This window comes from Maylandia zebra, linkage group LG7, assembly GCF_041146795.1.
Source record: "Maylandia zebra isolate NMK-2024a linkage group LG7, Mzebra_GT3a, whole genome shotgun sequence".
Classification (NCBI taxonomy): domain Eukaryota; kingdom Metazoa; phylum Chordata; class Actinopteri; order Cichliformes; family Cichlidae; genus Maylandia; species Maylandia zebra.
In genome coordinates, this window is record NC_135173.1 from 35,386,237 (window position 1) to 35,407,164 (window position 20,928).

General features: G+C 39.6%; 1 protein-coding gene across 2 annotated transcripts; it reads left to right on the top strand.

Annotated features, from left to right (window-relative positions):
* Positions 1-270: 270 nt before the first annotated feature.
* Positions 271-19,973, top strand: pip5k1ba (phosphatidylinositol-4-phosphate 5-kinase, type I, beta a). 2 transcript variants are annotated; one of them, XM_004538480.5, is made up of 14 exons: positions 271-354; positions 3,877-4,093; positions 6,042-6,172; positions 6,916-7,033; positions 7,149-7,301; positions 8,072-8,368; positions 11,991-12,175; positions 12,495-12,575; positions 13,771-13,819; positions 13,911-13,995; positions 14,077-14,211; positions 14,294-14,384; positions 14,954-15,050; positions 18,909-19,973. In XM_004538480.5, the coding sequence occupies exons 2-14, from the start codon at positions 4,022-4,024 to the stop codon at positions 18,909-18,911; spliced, it is 1,497 nt and encodes a 498-aa protein (XP_004538537.1). In that variant the 5' UTR covers positions 271-354; positions 3,877-4,021; the 3' UTR covers positions 18,912-19,973. The 2 variants fall into 2 exon arrangements, with proteins under 2 accessions (XP_004538537.1, XP_004538536.1); XM_004538479.4 differs by lacking the exon at positions 271-354 and adding an exon at positions 3,665-3,749.
* Positions 19,974-20,928: the final 955 nt, after the last annotated feature.

Below are 20,928 nucleotides of genomic sequence, written 5' to 3' on the forward strand. Positions count from 1 at the left end.
TGCTTGCCAAAATTAGAGCTGTTTAAAAGCTGTTGTGCATGATATTTATTTTCAAGACTTTTTCCTACATTGGCACTTTAACACCTTGCACTTTTAAACCTTTCTACAACTCAGAGTGAGTCATGTATGTGCTGGGAAATAATACAACAGGTAGGCGGGGGGACAAACAGACAGAGCGAGTGAGAGAGAGAGAGGGAGAGAGGAAGTGGTGAGGATGCTCTACAGTCGCTGCAGCACTTGGCTCCTCATTTCACCACAGTCAGCCTAAGAGCTGATATCACACAGTATTTCTCTGTCACTGCCTTTTCCCAGACACGCATTGGCCAGTTTCTTCACAGCACCATGCCGATCAAGGTGAGTGAGAATCTCTTCTTTTTTCCGCCTCTCCACTTTGTGTTAAGGGGGGCAAGCGGTCAACTTTTCCATCTTAATCTGTGCCATCTTAGCTGTGAATGTGTCATTGTTTTAGCATGTGTGGGCCATTCGTGTGCCTCTTTAGAGGGAAGATATGCTGGCGATGGTATCACAAGAGGAAATCAGCTCCACTTCCTTTTCGTCAGAGAAAAATAAAATGTGCCATAGCCAGCTGGCGAGGAGTTGCCATCATTTGCATGCATGCAAAACAGCTGCCGTGTGTGTGCTGTGTGAGGAGGGTTCAGGTTTAAACATTCACATGAACTGACTGAGTTAAATATAGGCCTTCAGTGAAAGCACTCAGCTAAAAGTAGACATCAATTCAGAGGTCTTTTATAAAAAGCAGTGTAAAGGACCGGCGTTGAGTTCCTGTTCGAAATGACAGAGTTGTAAAGAAGTGATCACTCAGATGTGTGTGAGTTTGGAGGATGTTAGCAATACTGCTGACGTTTGTTGCATCATAATGAAATGTGTTTCTAGTCTAGACTATATTGAGATGAGGGCCTGTGGGCTCCACTCAGGGTGGAATGTTTAATATTTTAATATAACTTTTATGGACAATATATGACAATACCAAAAGATCCATCTGTGCATGTTCAAGCAAGAATGTCATACTTAGTTATACAGTATAGTGTCAGAAAGTGCTTTATAACCCAGTACATGGTATATAAATGAAGGACATAACAGCAGCACAACGTTTCAAGAAAGGAAAGAAACAACACTAAAATGTGAGATAGAATATTCCAGCTCAGAAGTAACAAATGCATCATCAGCATCAACAGTAGTAAGTTAGTGTAAAGTAGCTTGACTTATGCTAAATAATATTGTAATTTACAAAATGAGCCTCAAATTCCATAAAAAAAAGAGACTGGAAACATGCTTATATTAATGGATCTTCTTTATATAAGGAGAGAAGTCGCCATCTTTGACTGTTAGAAAAAGAATCAGGTTTAAGACATGATCACATTAGCTTTGCCTTTCAGTTGCCTTAAGGAACATTCAGCTTTTATATACAGTAAATGCATCACTATTGGCCCCTTTTAAGCCATCCAGGCATGAATATAGAGATAACTCCTAAATGTAAATAAATACTTTTTTTGATGGACTGAATTGTCTTAACACTCCTTCAGTGGCTGTTTGGGTTGGCGATGACTTCCTGTACCAAAGCTGAGGAATTCAAATATCTTGGGCTCTCAATTGGCTCAATTTTGGCTCTCCCTTAGATATAGAGTTAGTAGCTGGGTCATTTCTGACAAGCTAAGAGTGGAGCAACTAATCCTCCACATCGAAAAGAGCCAGCTCATTTGGTTCAGGTATCTGACTAGCATGACTCCTAGGTGAGGGGTTTTATGTCTTATCGGGAGCAAACCCAGTTGAGTTTGCATTGCATTACTAGCTTGGCCAAGCCTCAATGTCCCCTCTGAAGAGTTGGAGTAAAGTTGGAGTCAATATGTAAAGTGTTGCAAAGCCAAACCAAAAATAATCTACCAAAGAGTTTATGTCCATACAATTAACCTCATTCACTGATCTGATCCACTAGGTCAGTTTTTAATAATCTTTAGCAAGGTTTTTATATCTATTCAGCTTCTAATTTAAACATGCAAAGGAGAGCTGCAGGTGAGATCCTTGAAAAAACAAGTTTTGCCGTCACGACCCCCTGAAAAGACAGTTGCATTCTCTTAGAGACAGACCGCGAAACCACATCCTGAAACAGTGCTTAAATTAGACAGGGGCTTGTCTGCCAGGATAGAGTTTTCAAATTTGCTCATTAAACAAGATGATGTTACTAGAAGAAAAGTAACTTGTGTTTCCTAATGTTGGTTAAAATGCTGGTGCAGTTGCAAACTGAATCACAGAATACCTCCAGCTGATGCCTTTATGTACACACGTAAGTCAACTGTGTTAGTGTTAGTGCATCTGCCCATTTTCTGGCACAAATATAATGCAGCTGTAACCTATATGGACTTGTTGCCAGGTTTCCAGATTATAGATTTTGCTGATTAAAGGTGTATAATTTATTTGTTACACTTACGTAATGCTTGAATCTCCAATACTGCTTATGTGCAGATTAATTTTTTCAATTGTTTCCATATTTGTTTGTTTGAAGTTTAAGTGGTTGTGTATGTTTTGAATGCACATTTGCATGAAAATACGAGGTACTGAATATGTTGTAATTTAATTATAAACCTTCCTGGAGTTTCATCCATGATAAAGAATGATATAAATATGTGGTTATGGGGAATTGCTGAAGTTAATTTTCACAGTTTTAAAACTGCATATATTTTCACGAGGTTGAAAGTAACACCTCACAATACAGCCCTCAACTTTCCACATCATAGTCCTACAGTTATTTTCAGCATCTAAAATTAGAACTTATGCAGAGTACAAGAAGGGAGTTTTTTCAGGATATTTGAAAGAACGGCAGGGTTCAATATATCCAGTGGCACAATGGCTTAGGGCCAGAAAAAAAGTATGCAGGCAAATTGGTTGGACTTCTGTTCAAGCCAAAGAAGGTCACCTGTGAATTGTTTCACATTAAAATACCAATACATGTCCTTTATCACGCCACCTGTTTGGATAGTTTGAAACAGTCTTTTTAGTTATTCAAATCCACCAGTGGTTTGTTGTACTCGGTTATAGCGCAACTAAATTAAACAGAAAGCAAAGTGAAATCTGTCTGTGTTAAAAGAAGCTTTTAGATCTTTAGATTTTGCACAGATGTCTATGCTGCAAGCTGACAGCAACCACCCAGTCTCTTTTTAGCAGCAACACCACAGAAGGCAGTTCAGGTGAGTTTAAAGTGGGGTACATGATTTACTCTATTATATTTACTACAAAGCTTCAGATTTATGAAATTAAATTAGCAAATATATTTGGTGGTATATGAGGGGAAGGGAAAACTTAATTTTAAAGTTTCTTACACTGGTAATTACACATGGGTGCAGGCTGTATTATAGAGTATCCCCTCTTGCCTTTTCACATTAATTACCCTTAGCTGGGGTTGTCTGTATTTTTTGTAATTTCAGGAGAATTACATTGGAAATAAACCATAATCTAAAGCCCATGCAATTGAAATGAACAGATCTTGGTATATGGCTTCATTTCGCTAATCACTGTGTCCTTTTTTGGAAGCTGATGATCACATAATCAGGAAAACACTGTGCACTGTTATAACACGGGGGGATTGAACATGTAATAGTTCCCAATCCTTCTTAATTGGGATCAAGCGTTGTTGTGAAGTATTCTGGAGTTAAAAGACTAACACATTCACCAAAAGGTCCTCAGAGTCCAGAAGTACCCCAGACAGAAAGATTATTGAAAGCCCAGGATATACTGTAAGTCACAGGAACAACTAGACAAGACTGATTGGGAAGCTTTTCACTAGCGTGTGTGCGCTTTGCATTGACATTCATGCAAATGCAACACATTGTGTAACTCCTTTTTTCTTTACATCATCCACAGGAGCAGCCTACCTGGAAAATGCACTTTCTGTAAATTGTTTTGTTTGTGCATTTACCACTGAGGGGAAAAAAGGAACTCGGGCAGAATCAAAGTTGGAGGAAGGACAGCCGAGCTTCCCTCTAGTCCAGTTCTCTCTGTCCAAAAGATGTCAGCATCCCCTGCCAGCACCCTAGGAAGGGGAACCAAAACCTCTAAAGCGTCAAAGGATCATAAAAAGGTGAGTGGATCATTTCAAGCAAGCAATGGAAAAATCTTCAGGTAGGAACAAAATTACTCCCACCCAAGTCATTGCTGATGTCAAAACAGAAAATATCTGCGGTCAAACAGAACACTGAAACCAAAGGTTGTTTTTTTTATTTGAGAGTCTAAATGTGAAACTTATTATTTTCTTTCCTGAGCTATTTATTTTAATTATTGACTACACCATGATCTTGGGAAAAATAATTAGTAGCTTAAAGGGGTAATAAAAATCCAAAAAGTCATACAGAAAGTCATGTGCAATATTACTTTAAGTCAAATGAAGTGCAATAACGTGACTGCAGCTACTCTTTCATCAGCTGTGTTATGTAACAGAGCTGCTCTGTGAGGTAGGGAACAAGTGGTGGGAAAATGGTGTGATTAGGCTGATCGGCTTCACACTCTGGCTCGCAGGAAAAAGCTCTAAATAAGTTCTAAAGTAAAATGTCTGCTTTTCTTTTAATTGGAAAAATTAATTTACAGGTATTAAGGCTTCGTTTAGTATTTGAGGTTGTCCTGAAGTGCCGGGAGCCTGTTCCAGACTTGCAATATAATCAAAGCAGTTTATTTTAAATGATTTGTTTATTTTAATTATTTTCTGATATAAATGAAGACAATTGTTTTAGTCACACTATATCGTTACATTTGGTCCACAATGAAATGCTGTGACTTACTGTAACACACTATGGCGTTTAACTGTGCCCATAATACAGCCTCACAGAGCACCAGGTGTCACTTTGAAAAAAATCCAGAATGAGCCCCTGTTAAAAACAACAGACATATTTTGTATCTGTTTGGTATCTTTGTATCCATACACAGAATCTTACCAAAACAAAAACAAAAAGAAATGCTGACCATTAAAATCTGTAGGGATGATTATAATTTTGCATTTAGCACAATTTTATCATTGAAGACTGTACTGTATCACAGGCAGTATAAAAGATGGCCATAACACCCATGGCACCACCCATTGTTTTAGGTTTCTGCAGTTTTGAAGCCCCAGTGTTAGAATTTTAGGCCATATGTTTTGTTTTTCAGTATTAAGTGACTATAAGTGACAATGGGAATGCTAACTTTTGGAGTACCAATTGTATTCTCATTGGCTAATCACTTGTTAGCTACATCCATGTTTTATGCTCTCTATGCATGCAACACACAGATACACATGCAGGCTAATAACAGGGATACGTAACAGAGTAACAAAATACTGGAATGTTTCTTATCAAAATTAAAGCAATAGATTCTTGGAAAGTTCAAAGAGGAGATAATAACAGTGAGCTCCATGTTAGCAGAGGAGAGGCCTAGCTACCTGAATCGGGAGATCTGTCAGGGAGATCAGAGAATAAAAATAACTCCCTCATAAAGGACAAAATATTTTTTGTGGTACCAGGTGATAAATCTGTCTTTTATTGCTGTAAACTTGTACATTTTGAGAAGAGAGCCAACCTGAAGTGATCACTAGAGAAACTACAGTTTCTGGTTCTTCAGTGTTAGCTAAATTTTATAGTTTGCTGTTTGTGTTTCACATGCTTCCTACATCAAAAAGCTTCAGCTTACTATCTTCTTTGTATATTAACACGATATCTAAAAATGATATAAATAAGACCATTAATCTAGCTAATGCTGTCCTCACTGTGAGGCAACTGTAAGCACAGTTTTACTTTGAATTAAATGCTAACATGCTCATAGTTACAAAACAAACTAAAGGAGCCATTATTGGTGATGTCAGCATGCTAACAAATACTGGAGATTAAAATTCCTACTGAGAGAAGCTTGCCAATGCTATAGCTAATCCAGTGTTGAGGTATTTTTGCACCGGACCAAAGTGTTGAACAACGATAAACTATGTTACAAAGAAAGCAAGAAAATGTGCAACTAAGTGCCACAAAAAAAATTCCTAATTCTAGGATGTCTAATTTGTTTGTTAGCCTACACCAGCTGCACTCAAAGGCGCCATCCAGCTGGGCATCGGTTATGCTGTGGGAAACCTCAGCTCGAAACCAGACAGAGATGTTCTCATGCAGGACTTTTCTGTGGTGGAGAGCGTCTTCCTGCCAAGGTACACTCACATTTGCACTGCAATCCTTTCAGAGAATGACCAATGCACATGCACAGGGATTTCCTCCCCATATATCTAGGATGTTTTCTATGCATGTTAGGTTTACTCTGAAATGTCAGGGAGTTTAATTTTATCACTACCTACCAAGGAACTGAATGCATTTTTGGGAGATTTGAGTAAGCTTTAAATCCCAGATTGGCCTCATTACATAGCACATCAAGTCACAATCCAAGTACTAAGCCTAAACCCCCAAATGAACCAAAACTATGTAAGTCAGCAAAGTGTGACAAGTGTGGGAGAAAGTGACGATGTCACTCTCTCCCAGCCTACAAAAAAAATAAGTTGACTACATATTACCAACGAAAGAAAGAAATGCAAATTATTATTATGAGAAATCTTACTCTAAGTTATTTAAACAAACACAGTGGCAGCCAACCTGTATTGCTGTTAAGAAAAGAGGGAAGTTACCTTTAGAAGTGTGCAAATAATCACTTGTGGGTTGACAGAAACCACATGTTTCAGCAACCCCATTATTTCTCAGTAGGCATTTTGCACTTGGTCACTAGAGGAAGATAATACTGCAGCTGTTTCTTTCCAGTAGTTCATTTCATGGATATCAGCTATCAGTAATTTTCAATAGTTACACCTGTGCATTTCTAACCATGACCTGTTACATGCTCATGTCACAGTGCTCCTAAAAGTTGCAAATAGCTAGACTAATGAATATTTTGTATGTGTTCCAGTGAGGGTAGCAACCTGACCCCGGCACATCACTTCCCAGATTTCCGTCTGAAAACATACGCCCCACTGGCTTTTCGCTACTTCAGAGAGCTCTTTGGCATCAAACCAGACGACTATCTGGTGAGGGTGGAGACCCAAATTCACATTCTGGCTCACGACAATGTGGTGTAAATTTCCCCTGAGTTGATTGCAAAACATTGTTCGGCTTAAACTGTTGCCTCACTTTGAATTTCAGTACTCCATATGCAATGAGCCGCTGATAGAGCTGTCCAACCCCGGTGCTAGCAGTTCCTGGTTTTACCTCACCAGCGATGATGAGTTCATCATCAAGACAGTGCAGCCTAAAGAGGCAGAGTTCCTGCAGAAGCTGCTTCCTGGTTACTACATGGTGAGCTACTAAATAAACAAGTCTTAGCACATTTGCATTAAAGCCATACAGCAACATATGTTTGCATTACTCAAAGCAAGGTAAAGGGCGGGAGGGGGGGGGGGGGGGGGGGGGGGGGGGGGGTTATTCTGGCCACACATGAAGTATTGTGTAAGTGCAACATACAGTTCCATACTACTAGTAATTACTTAAGTTTTAACAGTTCGCTCAAGCTGCTTTATATGCTAATGAAAAACACTCAACATTATTAGCGAGAACCCCACCTATTAAAATTAATTGGTGAAAGTGGTGAGAAAGAACACCTATTTGACAGGAAGAAACACCCAGCACAACCAAGTTCAGGGAGGTGCAGGAGTTAACAGATGGTCAGGATCACACAATCCATCCCTAATTATAATCTTTATTAGAAAAGAAGATTTCTGTCGGCTGAACCTAAAATGGAACTGCTGTGCACATGCATCAGCACATGGACATGACTAGCTAAAATGTTACTTTTGGGGAAAGGGAACTGATTACTATATCACCTTTTAATATGCCACTGATATAATCTACAGTTCCCAAAATGACCTGTTTACATGTGTATGTTCACATTTCTTCTCCGACCACTTATTTTGGACTAATTCCTATTTGAAAGTTGCAGTTTCAGTCTTTCTCTTCTTAAATTGACTTAAAATGGACAATAAAATGATTCATTTAGACCAATATTATCAGGGACATTTACTCCTTCTCTGTTTATCACTTAAAAAAACCCATCATCTTTGTTATTGTAGAATCTCAATCAGAACCCGAGGACGTTACTGCCCAAGTTCTACGGCCTCTACTGCATCCAGTGTGGAGGCATCACCGTTCGAGTGGTGGTCATGAACAATGTGCTGCCGCGAGCCATGAAGATGCACTACAAGTACGACCTGAAGGGATCCTCGTACAAACGCCGTGCCTCACGCAAAGAGCGTTCCAAGCCCTCACCCACATTCAAAGACCTGGACTTCCAGGACATGCACGAGGGCCTGGTCTTTGACCCGGACACATATAGTGCCTTGATGAAAACCTTGCAGAGGGACTGTCGGGTATGTTTACATGAGGATGTTACATCCATTAGCAACTATGTGTTGCATTCAATAGATAAATATTGAATGGAACACCTTTAAGATGTGCATTTTTACTTGTCGGATATATCAACCGCTAACATTTTTAAAGATCACAAGTCAAAAATGTACTTTTTTCATGATACTTGAAACAACATAGTCTAACAACTTAATTAAAAAAAAGATTGCCTTAAGAGGGTTGCTAGCTCATCATTTGGGGACCATTAAAACTGTAACCTTTGTGTTGTCCTCGGGCAAAAAATGGTCCCTAGGTGAATGGCAAACAAGTATATGGGAATCCCGAGGACACCAAATCCAGCTAAACTACCATTTTTATGTTGTAAGCCACATCCACTAAACTGCTGGCTAGTGAAGTAGATTTAGTGTTTAGTCTAGCATGCCTTCAGCAATACATTCTCATCCTGAGGGCTCACATAATGCGGGGTTATCCGATGCTGCTTGCATCTCACTTTTATGAACATCGTGTGTGTCAGGGTGGCAAAGTTGGGAGCTGAGTTGTAATGCTCCCATTTTAGAGACACTGGAAGTTTTTTAGTCAGGAGGCTATGCTTAACAGTCCGTTTATACCTTTTTATTTTGCTTTGTTTTTTGCACACTCGCTAATTAATTTTCTTTTGACGCGTTTTTTTTTTTTCTTAATTGTAGGAGTGTCCTGCTGTTTAGGCATGGCAGCAGGTTATTGTCTGTTGTAGGCGCTGCACTTTGCGGTTGTGCATTGTCGCAAGGGTATAACATCAAAGTTATGTGGGCTACAACTGCTGGTGTCTTTGCTCTTTTTAATCAAGTGAAACTGAGTCATTAAAAGCAGCCATTGTTTGTGTTTCTCGCGCCCTCTTTAATCTTTAATCTTTTTGTTTTTGCTTCTCACTCGTCCTCCCCTGTTGTTCACAATAACTTTTGAACTAATCATCATCCTACCTACATTTATCGCCCTTTTAACCTCACTGTTCACTGTCCAGTCAGACCTCTCATGTCATCAGTTGCAGATATTTTAACTGTTCCCAGAATTAGATCTAAGGGTGCCCAAGGTGCTTTCAGGTATTTGGAAAAACCTTTTTATGTACACATGCCTGCATTCAGTATGTTTTTGTTATTGGTTTTTGTTCTAATTTGTCTTGCTTTATTATAGTTTGCTGTTTTCACTGAGTTTGGCATTGTAAACCTACACTGGTTTTCATGTTCTCCTGTGCTGAGCACATTGAGTTTGCTTGTAATGAAATGTGCCATATAAATGAAATTGCCATTGCCATCATCATAGGGCGATGCACTGCTGGAGTTTCATGGGATTGCACAAACATGGGACCATAAATCCTACAATAGGCACTTAAAGGTGCTTGGTTGGGTTAATTACAACCACTTGGTTTGAGTTAGGATGATATCAGTGTTTGATTTACATTGCATGTACCTTGCTTGCAGCTCAGACATGCTAATAACTTTGACACAGTAAGAACATCCTGTTTTCATACATGAGCTTTTGACAGTGTTCAGAGATTCTGGTCGGTTGACCTTTTCCACATGTTGTGCAACAATAAGAGATGGTTTGTCTGACATGCTCAGAACTGATTTAGGCGATATGACACAAGACACCTGATGCTCACTAGCTGTGAATTATCTCGCGGGTTTAATAGGATCTTCCACAAAGCTTGTTCTTAAGAATTTGGAAGGTAAGTGTTGCCCAAATTTCGAATGCTTAGCTATACTCTCTAAAAGGAAAGGTCCCAGAAAATCCCAGTTATTCCAGAGCTCCAAACTAAATGGTCATGAGGATAAAACTTTTATCAGAAAAACATCACTCACTTGGTTTTTATGCCAAAATAAACCCAAAATCCAGAGTTTATATTCAGCCAATGATAACTGCGCAATTCCCCTACTTTGATAACATCACACAGGCCAGCACCTGGAACTGTGTCCCTGTTTGTTATTCCCTGAGCTGTTTTGATGACTGCATTAGTGCATGCCTGTTGTTTCATTAGCGAGAAACAATAGTGGTCACTTGATGAAGGATTAGCGTGCAGCAGAGCGAAACACCTGACTAATGGTCAGGCGGAGCAGCTGGACGCTAAAGCGCAAACTGGATGTAATACGCTCATACTGGGCTGCTGTATACGACCTCAGTTAGTGCATTAGGTAACGCAGCACATTTTAAGGCCCTCTTTATTTACAAGAGGTACTTCGTGACATAAGTGCTTGGTCAGAGGGATTGAGGCTTATGCTTTACTGTATTTTTGCTTATAGATCCAGGGTTGATCTCTGGGAGTGGGACTTCCTTCAAAGTAAAACTTTTTATTCATTTATTTTTATAAAGAAAATTGAACTGTAGGTGATTTTTGTTTTATTTTATTACTCAAATTATTATATTGTTAAAACCACTGAGTAAAAAATGTGGACATATATCAAAAAGGTGATATAATAAACAAAATAATGACGGGAAATTCTCTATTGCCTTTGTTTGGTGATCTGAAACATTTAAGTGTGACAAACATATAGAAAAAATAGGAAATCAGAAAGGTGATTGCAGCTGATTGCTTGACAGATAAGCAAGCATTCGTGCAGCTCTGTGGGGTTCATGTCCGTATCAAGTAGCTTTCTTTAGCAGGCATGTCATTTGTAACCTCCATGTGGCTAACCTGTTAGCTCATAAATGCCAATAATGGAAGGGTTTAGGTATGAGGTCTAAGTAGGGAACAAATTAAAGTACTGACCTCTTTCTTTTTGGTAGATTAAACGTCAGAGGATCACCAGATCATTCTGAGGGATAAATAAATGTTTATTTGCTCAGACAAAATCTCATTAACAGTTGGCAAAATTTCCTGTTCAGCTCAGCTGTGGGATTCAAATGAAATATCTCTTTATTTGGGAATATAGAGAGATACTAGGCCTATGTAAGCAACTAGAAGCCTCGGACACACATAACCACAAAATGTCTAATACCGCAGGCTCTGTTCTGTAGGCTCGATTGACCCTTTTAGTGGTTCGTGTCTGTATTTCGTTACACGAGTTGCCTAAACAATGACTGATGTGAACTTTACCTCATTTTAATGTTTTGATGATTTGATTTCAGCATGCCATAGCCACCATTACTTCATTCATTTTCCTCTACTGAAAATACAACACTAATTCAGATTTATTTAAATGAAGAGTAATGGATTATTTTAATCCCACAGCTGTTCTGTTAGCTTTGTTTATTTTTATAATGTAAATCTTTCATGGCCTACCGCATTCAAGGTCCACCAGAAGGTCTGTAGTGTGCAGGTCACACTGTGACATGCTTTTTGATGCTCTAAAGGTGGGCATTTCAGAATGGGAGTTTCTTTTAAACAATGCCACTGAAGTAGTTGCAGGTTGTTTGTTTGGCCAGAACCTTATAGTGTCCCTGTAAATCAGTGGGCTCTGGGGAACTTAGTGTCATGGTTTCAGACCTGATAGCCACTAGCATGTGTAGTATTTAAACAGTTAAAAGAATGGAAGATTAAAAAATTTTAGCGCTGACAAACTAATTATTAAACATTAAAGAAAAATTTTTAATTTTCAAAGGGGGTTCTTAAAATTTGATTCCCTGAGTTCAGTTTTGGTCTCTTATCAGGTCCTGGAAAGCTTTAAGATCATGGACTACAGTCTCCTGCTGGGGATTCACGTTCTGGATAGGAAGCCGCTGAGCAGAGGAAGCAGATGTGACAGCAGGAGAGGACAGAAAGTCCTCTACTCCACCGCCCTCGAGTCCATCCAGGGGAATGTCAAGGACCCAGAACCAGTGGCAGATGATGACACGTAAGTGGACACTTTGGACTAAGCAGCACATATGATAGAGGAAACCTTTTTTAACATCTCACATCACAAGTTATTTTTATCTTAAAATAAGTATTACCATATACTTTATACATACTAGTTTGCACACAGTCAAATCTAATAAGAACGGTTTGCTTCATACTAAAACGCCTGTTTTTAGGTCTTGTTTCCCTTATTTTTCTAGTGGCTTTTTTTTAAAACCCCACTGCTCGCTGATCTGGTCAAAAATGTAGAAAAGCTGGACATTCAAAAGCATAATTTCATTTAAAAAACTGTAAAATTATCATAATTTTTTTTCCAGATTGGGTGGAATTCCTGCCAAACATAAAGACGAGAGTCTGCTCATCTTTTTAGGAATTATCGACATTCTTCAGTCTTACAGGTGAGCTCACAGCATTAACATGCACAAAAATAACATGCAGAAGACAAACTGTCTCATCATCCTTACTCAGCTGCACCTGGATCAACCATCCCCATGCAGCATTACAGAAACATTTGTAGACTTTTTTTTTTCAAATTCATTAAAATAGGCAAAGACATGCGACTCTTTTTTTGTTTGTGACTCTTGTTTCCTTGGCATTATTATTAGTTTATATTTTATGATTCTCAGGTTTTCATCCTGTTTTCCTGCTTCAGAAACATTTAAATTAGTTTAAACACTCATTACTGGCTCAGTAAACACAGGCTATATTATTTGTTATTTATTATTTAAACTTGGAAAATCTACCAAAATGGGATCTGTCCCCATCTCTCATGGCAAGATTGACACAGTCATGGCTGTGAGGCACGGCTGCAGCTCAGGCTCAACTTGGCTGAGGTGGCCTTCCAAGTCCAAAACCCACAACTAAATTAAAGAGATGCATTGCAGCAAAGCCATCAGAAGCATAGAAGGCATGTAAAAGCTGGATTTGCAACAAAAATGGATGAACGAATACCAACAGCTGTGACAGTAAATTGTGTTGAAAAGATATAATTTCAGGTAATACCACTTTGTACCACAAGATGGTGCAGTCAGGACAACCGTTATTCAACCAGGCAAGTCCTTAATAAAAGCACATTCTTATTTATAACTGCAGCCCCTAGAACAGGGGTGTCGAACTCCAGGCCTCGAGGGCCGGTGTCCTGCAGGTTTTAGATATCACCCTGGGTCAACACACCTCAATCAAATGATTAGTTCATTGACTCTGGAGAACTTCAAGACATGTTGAGGAGGTAGTTTAGCCATTTAATTAATTGTTGGATCAAGGACACGTCTAAAACCTGCAGGACACCGGCCCTCAAGGCCTGGAGTTCGACACCTGTCCCCTAGGGGAAATAGAGGTATTTAAAAGGAAATCTAAAAAGCTAAACAGCTCACGTTTATGTGAACATATACGGTTAACCACTGCCCCCTGGTGGTGAAAAGCAAGAACAAAAAAACAAAAATTTCAAGGCTGTGCAGCACAACCTTGCTAACCACAGTGGCTACCTCCATTTTATTATATACAGTCTATGGTCGAGAGCAAGCATAAATATTTACACAAGTAAAAATGTTACATAATGAACTCATTTGATTTTCAATTTTTAATCATTTTCAGGTTCGTTAAGAAGGTGGAACACTCCTGGAAGGCTCTTGTACATGACGGGGTCTGTAATACTTCTTACTTCTCCTTAACTCCAGGCTGTTTTATCCCTTATGTATGCAGCTGCTCACACGTGTGCCCTGTTTTCATTTCAGGACACAGTGTCAGTGCACAGGCCCAGTTTTTATGCAGACAGATTTCTGAAATTCATGGGCACGACTGTTTTCAAGAAGAGCCATCGTAAGTCATGCTAACCTGCCACCATTCTGTTTCCTGCATAAACGCAGCTTTTGTTTTAAATTCTTTCTCTGTGTGTTTAAGCTTTAAGGGGAGCATCTTCAAAAAGGAAGAAGAACTCTCTTTATGCAAAGTCAGTCTCCCAGGAGATTCTGTCACCGCTGAAGGAGATGAAGGAGGAGAAGAAAGCCCAAAGCATGGACAACCTGGATGGAAACTGTAAGCTGTTTCTTTTGTTTATGTTTGTTTTATTAGAAGCTTTGCTTGACTTGTTCGCTGACGGTGTGTTTGTTTTTAACAGTTTACAGTTCCTCCAAACAGCCGGATCTTCTACCTGAGTCTGCCGTTTCTTTAAAACTGAGCGGAAAAGAGGAAGAAGACTATGAAAACAGGTACTTCACATGTACTGCTTTCAGATCAAAGCCCAGTTTTCAGAAGAGAAGTTGAAAAGTTGATATTTTGATCTGATTCACACTGACACAGACATGAAAGTGTGTAACCATTGAGATTATTTTTGTGGACATTGTTTAACTTGCACATATTTGAAGCCTTGAAATTTGGCCGTTGCCATGTTGTTGGAGCCATAAAGGACCATATTTGGATGACAGGGTGGTGAACTATGTTATCAGGAAGCTGCTCAAAAAGGCTTTAGTGTATGGGGATCAACTTCCTTATGGAGCCAGCAATGAAGTGGCCATTTGAGGAATTGTGTGTTTTTAGGAGTTGCAGTTCATTTTCAGCTCTAAAGTTTGCTTCTTGTGGCTTGTGAGCTGCAGTTTTTTTCCCCTGCCACTGATGAAATGTTCCAAATAACTGTGTTTTTACTGTTTTCTAAAGAGCTAAAGCTACATCTTTCTTTTGATATTCAACAATATATTCTGAGAGGATGCTGAACGATGAATGATGATGTAGACATTAACTCGGCTCATACACAACAGTAAATTGTATTTCTATGTTGCAGTGAAGACCGACGAGCCTCCAGTTCAACGATTGCTCTGGACGATCCACTGCCGTCCCTCAGCAGAAGCCAATCTGACTCTGAACTGGATGTCTACTTGGTAAGCCATGTAATTTCAATTGCAGAGTCTTAATGGGTTCTGTAATGCTATAGCTTATCGTTAGAATACAAGCAACCCAGGCCCAGCACCGAAGACCAGTAAACATTTAACAAGCAATCCAGTCGGAGCCCTGCTGAATGAGGCTCAGACTGGCTCCTAAAAAGAAAGTGAACAAGATTATTTTTCAAGCTGAAGCTTTAACATCCATCTGTGGTTGTACACCCCTCACTCAGTACAGCATCAAACTGAATTATTTAGCTAGAGAACAGATCTCAGGCTACATTCACTTGTCACACAAGGGGGAGGAGGGGAAAAATATTCAGGGAGGTCAAGCTCAGATGTTTCTATGTCCAGAAACGACAGTTTAAATGTTATCAGCCCATTGAATTGTTTGAATAGTTCCATTCGTGTCACCTCATCTGTTTCATTCAGTCTTAGAAACAGAAAGTATACATCTGGTGGTCATGCCAAGAAGTGACTGTAAAATCTCCAACTGCAGATACCGTAGCAATTAAGTTATGCTTTTGGTGCCTAAAATAAACTACCTGCTTAGGTTTATTTTATTTTGGGGTTTACATCCAACCAAACAGCTCATAAAAATCGCTTTGTGCATAAAAGCTCCAAACTTTTCGATATATTCTCACATCCATATGGGGTCACTTGCAACATTGTTTGTTTGGCACACGTCTTTCAAGACATTGCTTTACCAAAGACCATGAAAGATAAAGCCACCAACACCCACAAACCCACCCATATTTTAACCATGCATTTTGAAGCTTTCATACTAGTGTTTTTGGTTGCAACCATGTAGAGCCATTTTGGAGTCAGGTGGTTGGAGCACTACATAATCAAGTGCCAAGTATGGCTGGCAAGCCGATAAACTGTATATTCAGTTCAGTGCAGTGCAATTGAGTTTTATTATATATATTTAAAGCAACAAAGCGCACCAACAGTCACCTAAAGGCGCTTTATTAAACACCAACAAGCAAACAACCCAATTTGATCCAGCACGTGGAGAAAGTGGGAAGCAAAAACTCCATCTGTACTACAAGAAATCTCCAACAGAACCAGGCTCAGGGAGGGGCGGCCACCTGCTGCAACCGGTTGGAGATGAGTGGAGGAAGAGAGGACAAAAGACACTGTGGATGTATACGTCTAAAGCACAGTCTCATATCTCCTCCAAGAGACAGAATAATATAAAACTCATGTAAAACCTTCTTGGATGACCCTTCCTTCACAGGAAGTTCCATTATTTGTCACATAATATCATTTTAAAAAGTATCCAAAAGTTCATATATGTTCTAGAGGTGTGTGCTTTAAACATGAAAGTCTTTGGGGACTTGCTCACTTTTAGAGTCAACCTCTACTGGCCATGTTTGTGAAAAATCCCAATTGACAATGACAATAAATAAATAAATACTAAATACTAAATACTAAATGAGGTGATCTCTGAGTAGACTTTGTAGGATGCCACCTTTTGGCCGTTTAGTGGGCTCATGTTTGAATGGATGCCTGAAACTATAGGCTTCAACTAGGGCTCATTAAGGGGCTCATTAAAACCCATTAAGACTACCTTATAAGACAAAGTCATGACAACAAGATCAACTCTGTTGTTGAGATATTATATTTAGTCCTCATAAAATTACATAAAAGAAGCCATAGTTAGTTGTTCTGCTGTATTTAGGAACACTGTGCACAATGAACTCAGGGGTCACTGGGTATCTCTGCATTTTCAGCCTCACACAGTCTCACCCAGGCGACCCAGCTGGAGCTGATCAGTCGTCAATAAAGTGTAAGCAGCAAATTACACCGATAATACTTTCTTTTAATTTGTACTGATCCTGTGATTGTGGCAAGAAGATGTGGAGGCTCTCATGATGTCATATTTTAGCCCCGATAAAGGCGCTCCATGAACAGAATAGAATCACGTAGTGATTCATGACCATAACAAACTGACCTTTATTCATAAGATGTTACTACCTAATACATGCTAACATTTTCTTGCTCAACACTCACATGCAATTTATCTCATCTTCTTGGAACTCTCTTCTTTGATGGTGATAGCCCTGGGGTCCTGAAGCCCCCTCTGACATCCACTCTGTGTGACTCAGCTGAGTCCAGTTCCCTCCTCCCTGCCCCTCGGTCCTTGTGTCAGCCTAAGAAACCTTCATGTATTCTTTTTTTTCTACAGCACTTCTCTTACATAACCACAAAATCCTCATTCAGGCTTATATGAAGCCGTTCTTCAGTCTACATTAAGCGGTCCCACTCAGGCTCTGCAGGAAGCCCGCAGACGTCCGAGTTAATCTGATCTCAAAGCCTCTGACATTAAGAGTGGGACTCAGAAACACTGAAAATACTGTAGGTTAAAAAAAAAGGAAATCTGAGCCATGAACCTATCTGTCTCCTCAAGTAAAAATTAAGTAAAATAAATGTTTTGGCTTGGGTGGATGAAAAGCATGCTCCCAGCTGTTACCCTTAACCTCCTACAAAAAAAAAAAAAAAAAAAAAAAAAAAAGGCCTGACTTCAAAGACAATGGGTTTTTTACTGTGGGAATGCAGTAAAGACTCTGCACTCAACACATCAGTTCAAGTATGACAGAAATAAATGCAGCCTGACAGCTTCACTTTGATGGACAACCTCATCCTCTGTGGCAAAAATCCTGCTCACTGGAGGGTTGAATAAAATATACTATACAGCCAAAAGTATTCACTCATCCATCCAAATCATTGAATTCAGATGTTCCATTCACTTCCATAACCACATGGTGTAATAAAATTAAGCACCTGACTTCAGACTGCTTCTACAAACACTTGTGAAAGAATGGGTCGCTCTCAGGAGCTCAGTGAATTCCAGCATAGTACTGTGATAGGATATCACCTGTGCAACAAGTCCAGTCAGGAAATTTCCCTCGCTACTAAATACTCCACAATCAACTGTTAGCAAAAGCATTTGGGAATGACAGCAACTCAGCCACAAAGTGGTACGTCAGGTAAGATCACAGAGCGGGTCAGTGGACGCTGAGGCGCATAGTGCACAGGGGTCAACAGTTTTCTGCAGAGTTAATCACCACAGACCTCCAAACGTCATGTGGCCTTCAGATTAGCTTAGGAACACGCCACAGAGAGCTTCATGGAATGGGTGTCAATGGCTGAGCAGCTGCATGCAAGCCTTACATGACCAAGTGTAATGCAAAACGTTGGTATAAAGCACGCCCCCACTGGACACTAGAGCAGTGGAGACTTCTAGTGACAAACTACTTCTCCATCTGGCAATTCAATGGATAAGTCTGGGTTTGGTGGTTGGCAGGAGAACAGTACTTGTCTGACTGCACTGTGCCACGTGTAAAGTTTGGTGGAGGGGGGATTATAATGTGGGGTTGTTTTCCAGAAGTTGGGTTTTACCCCTTTGCTCCAGTGTAAGAAACTTTTAATGCTTCGGCATACTGAGACACTTTGGAAAATTTCATCTCCCAACTTTGTGGGAGCAGTTTGGGGACGCCCCCTTCTTGTTCCAACATGACTGCACACCAGTGCAGGTCCATAAAGACATCGACGGGTGAGTCTGGTGTTGAAAAACTTGACTGGCCTGCACAGAGTCCTGACCTCAACCTGAAGCAAGACCTTTGGGATGAATTAGTACAGAGACTGATTGGGATGTCACCCAAATTCATATCCGTGTGATGGCAGATGAGCAAATACTTTTGGCAATAGAGCGTACATAAGAAAATATAAAAGATGCCAGGATGTTTTTGAAAACTGCTCTTTTTTTTTTTTTTTACTTAACACACCCAAGACTGCACAGATGTGTCTGTTGTCACCTGAAGGCAATTAAAATCTTCTCTTCTTGATTTCTAGTGAGGAGAAACAAGGTTATTGCTCCTTTCCAACCACCTGCACTTGTGAACTTTGAAACACCAACCGCAGTCCAACAACATGAAGGCATCAGGACTTCAGCAAACATGGCACAAACTACAAGAAGTAGCCTGTTCTTCTCATTTTCTCCACTGTGAGCATCACTATGATCCTTGTAGAAGCGTAATGCAGTCACTCGAGAAAAAAAAGTCCCGTGTTTCAATCTCAGAAAAAATCTGCTCTGTTTTTCCAAAATAATGAGATGCCTCCTCCATGAATGTGGGAATGTTCTTCCTGCTTACGCCGAGTAGGGCTTGTTACTTCTGCTGCCAGTTTTTAATCCATCTGTACTTCCATTGACTCCCAAATCTTCTAACAGCTTTTTACTTTTACTCTCTACACTTTAACCACTTTCTATACTTTACATTTAATAATCGTACTTTAGTTTTAAAACATTTGAGGTGTGTTATTATTTCACTGTGCACCTTCCAGACATCATAGCAATATGAATGTATATGTAGGGAATGATAACACATAAAAGACAGTCCCACTGGTGTATCTGTCAACTGATATGCAAGGTGTAGAGTTGAAAGATGCAAATACACACAAAAAAACCCCACACATGCAGGGAAGATGAGTGTGAAGCAAAGACAGAGAAAAGTACAGCTCGTGATGTCATCACATGAAATCAAGACACTGCTGTTAGCATTGCACAAAAATAGCTAGTGAAAAAAGAAATACTTTTTATTTTCGAGTCCAAACTTTTGACTGGTTCTATAAAAAATTAAACTGGACTAATCTAATTCAGGAAAACAGAGCAGTTTTTTTATTACATGTTTTTGGAATTTCTAAGATAAGTATCCAAATTAATAATTCAGAAAAATATTTTTAATTTCAAGAAAAGTTATATAAGAATTATTGCATGTACATCTTGTTCATTTAAAAAAAAAAATGGCTGCATTTGTTCTTGAAAAAAAGTGCATTAGGCTCTGTTGTTCCTCTTTCTTTTAATGTTAGGTGAAACTCGACTTTCCAAATCAATGGAAACACCTCTACAACTAGCAGATATGTTAACACTAGCATCCCCAGGCTTCTACCTTTCTACCTATAAAACCCGAGAGCAGTCAAATGGTGGAAGTGGAAGCTAAATTGGCTAAATTGACCGCGGAGTCATCATTTTGCGTTTCTACCTTTAAAAGCCGGAGAGCAGTCAGTCAAATGCTGGAGTCATTCATATGTATATTAGGTCGTTACCTAGGAATTCTAGGTAACGACCTAAGGTAACGACAAGGTACCACATGTGTACCTGTAGCAGTGAACACATCGCACAGTGGCCTGATTTTTTTTGCATCTGTGTACTTGGATTTTAGGTCGCAAGCCACCCAAAACTTGCTCCATGCACCACTCAGCAGGCCATTTGTAAATATGTGTACAAATGGTTGGTTTTTTGTACTGTTTTTATCAATAAATGTCAGCAACAAAGGACATACACCCATGTGTGTTGATTTCTCCCTAAGATGGCAAACTGAAACACTCCAAGTTGGTGACTTTTGGAGATTTGTTTCCCTGGATGATTGAGAATGCATCAAGATGAAACACAAAAGGAAGCTCACCGCTTTTGTTGCTGCCATAAATGCCATTAGTTCAGGGAGGTCCATGAACCAATGAACATGCTCCATGCACCACTCAGCAGGCTATTTGTAAATATGTGTACAAATGGTTGGTTTTTTGTACTGTTTTTATCAATAAATGTCAGCAACAAAGGACATACAAAGGACATGTGTTGATTTCTCCCTAAGATGGCAAACTGAAACACTGAAACACTCCACTCCCCCACCCCCTCAATCACTCACTGAGTGATTGAGGGGGTGGGGGAGGTGCTAAAAGCGGTGAGCTTCCTTTTGTGTTTCATCTTGATGCATTCTCAATCATCCAGGGAAACAAATCTCCAAAAGTCACCAACTTGGAGTGTTTCAGTTTGCCATCTTAGGGAGAAATCAACACACATGGGTGTATGTCCTTT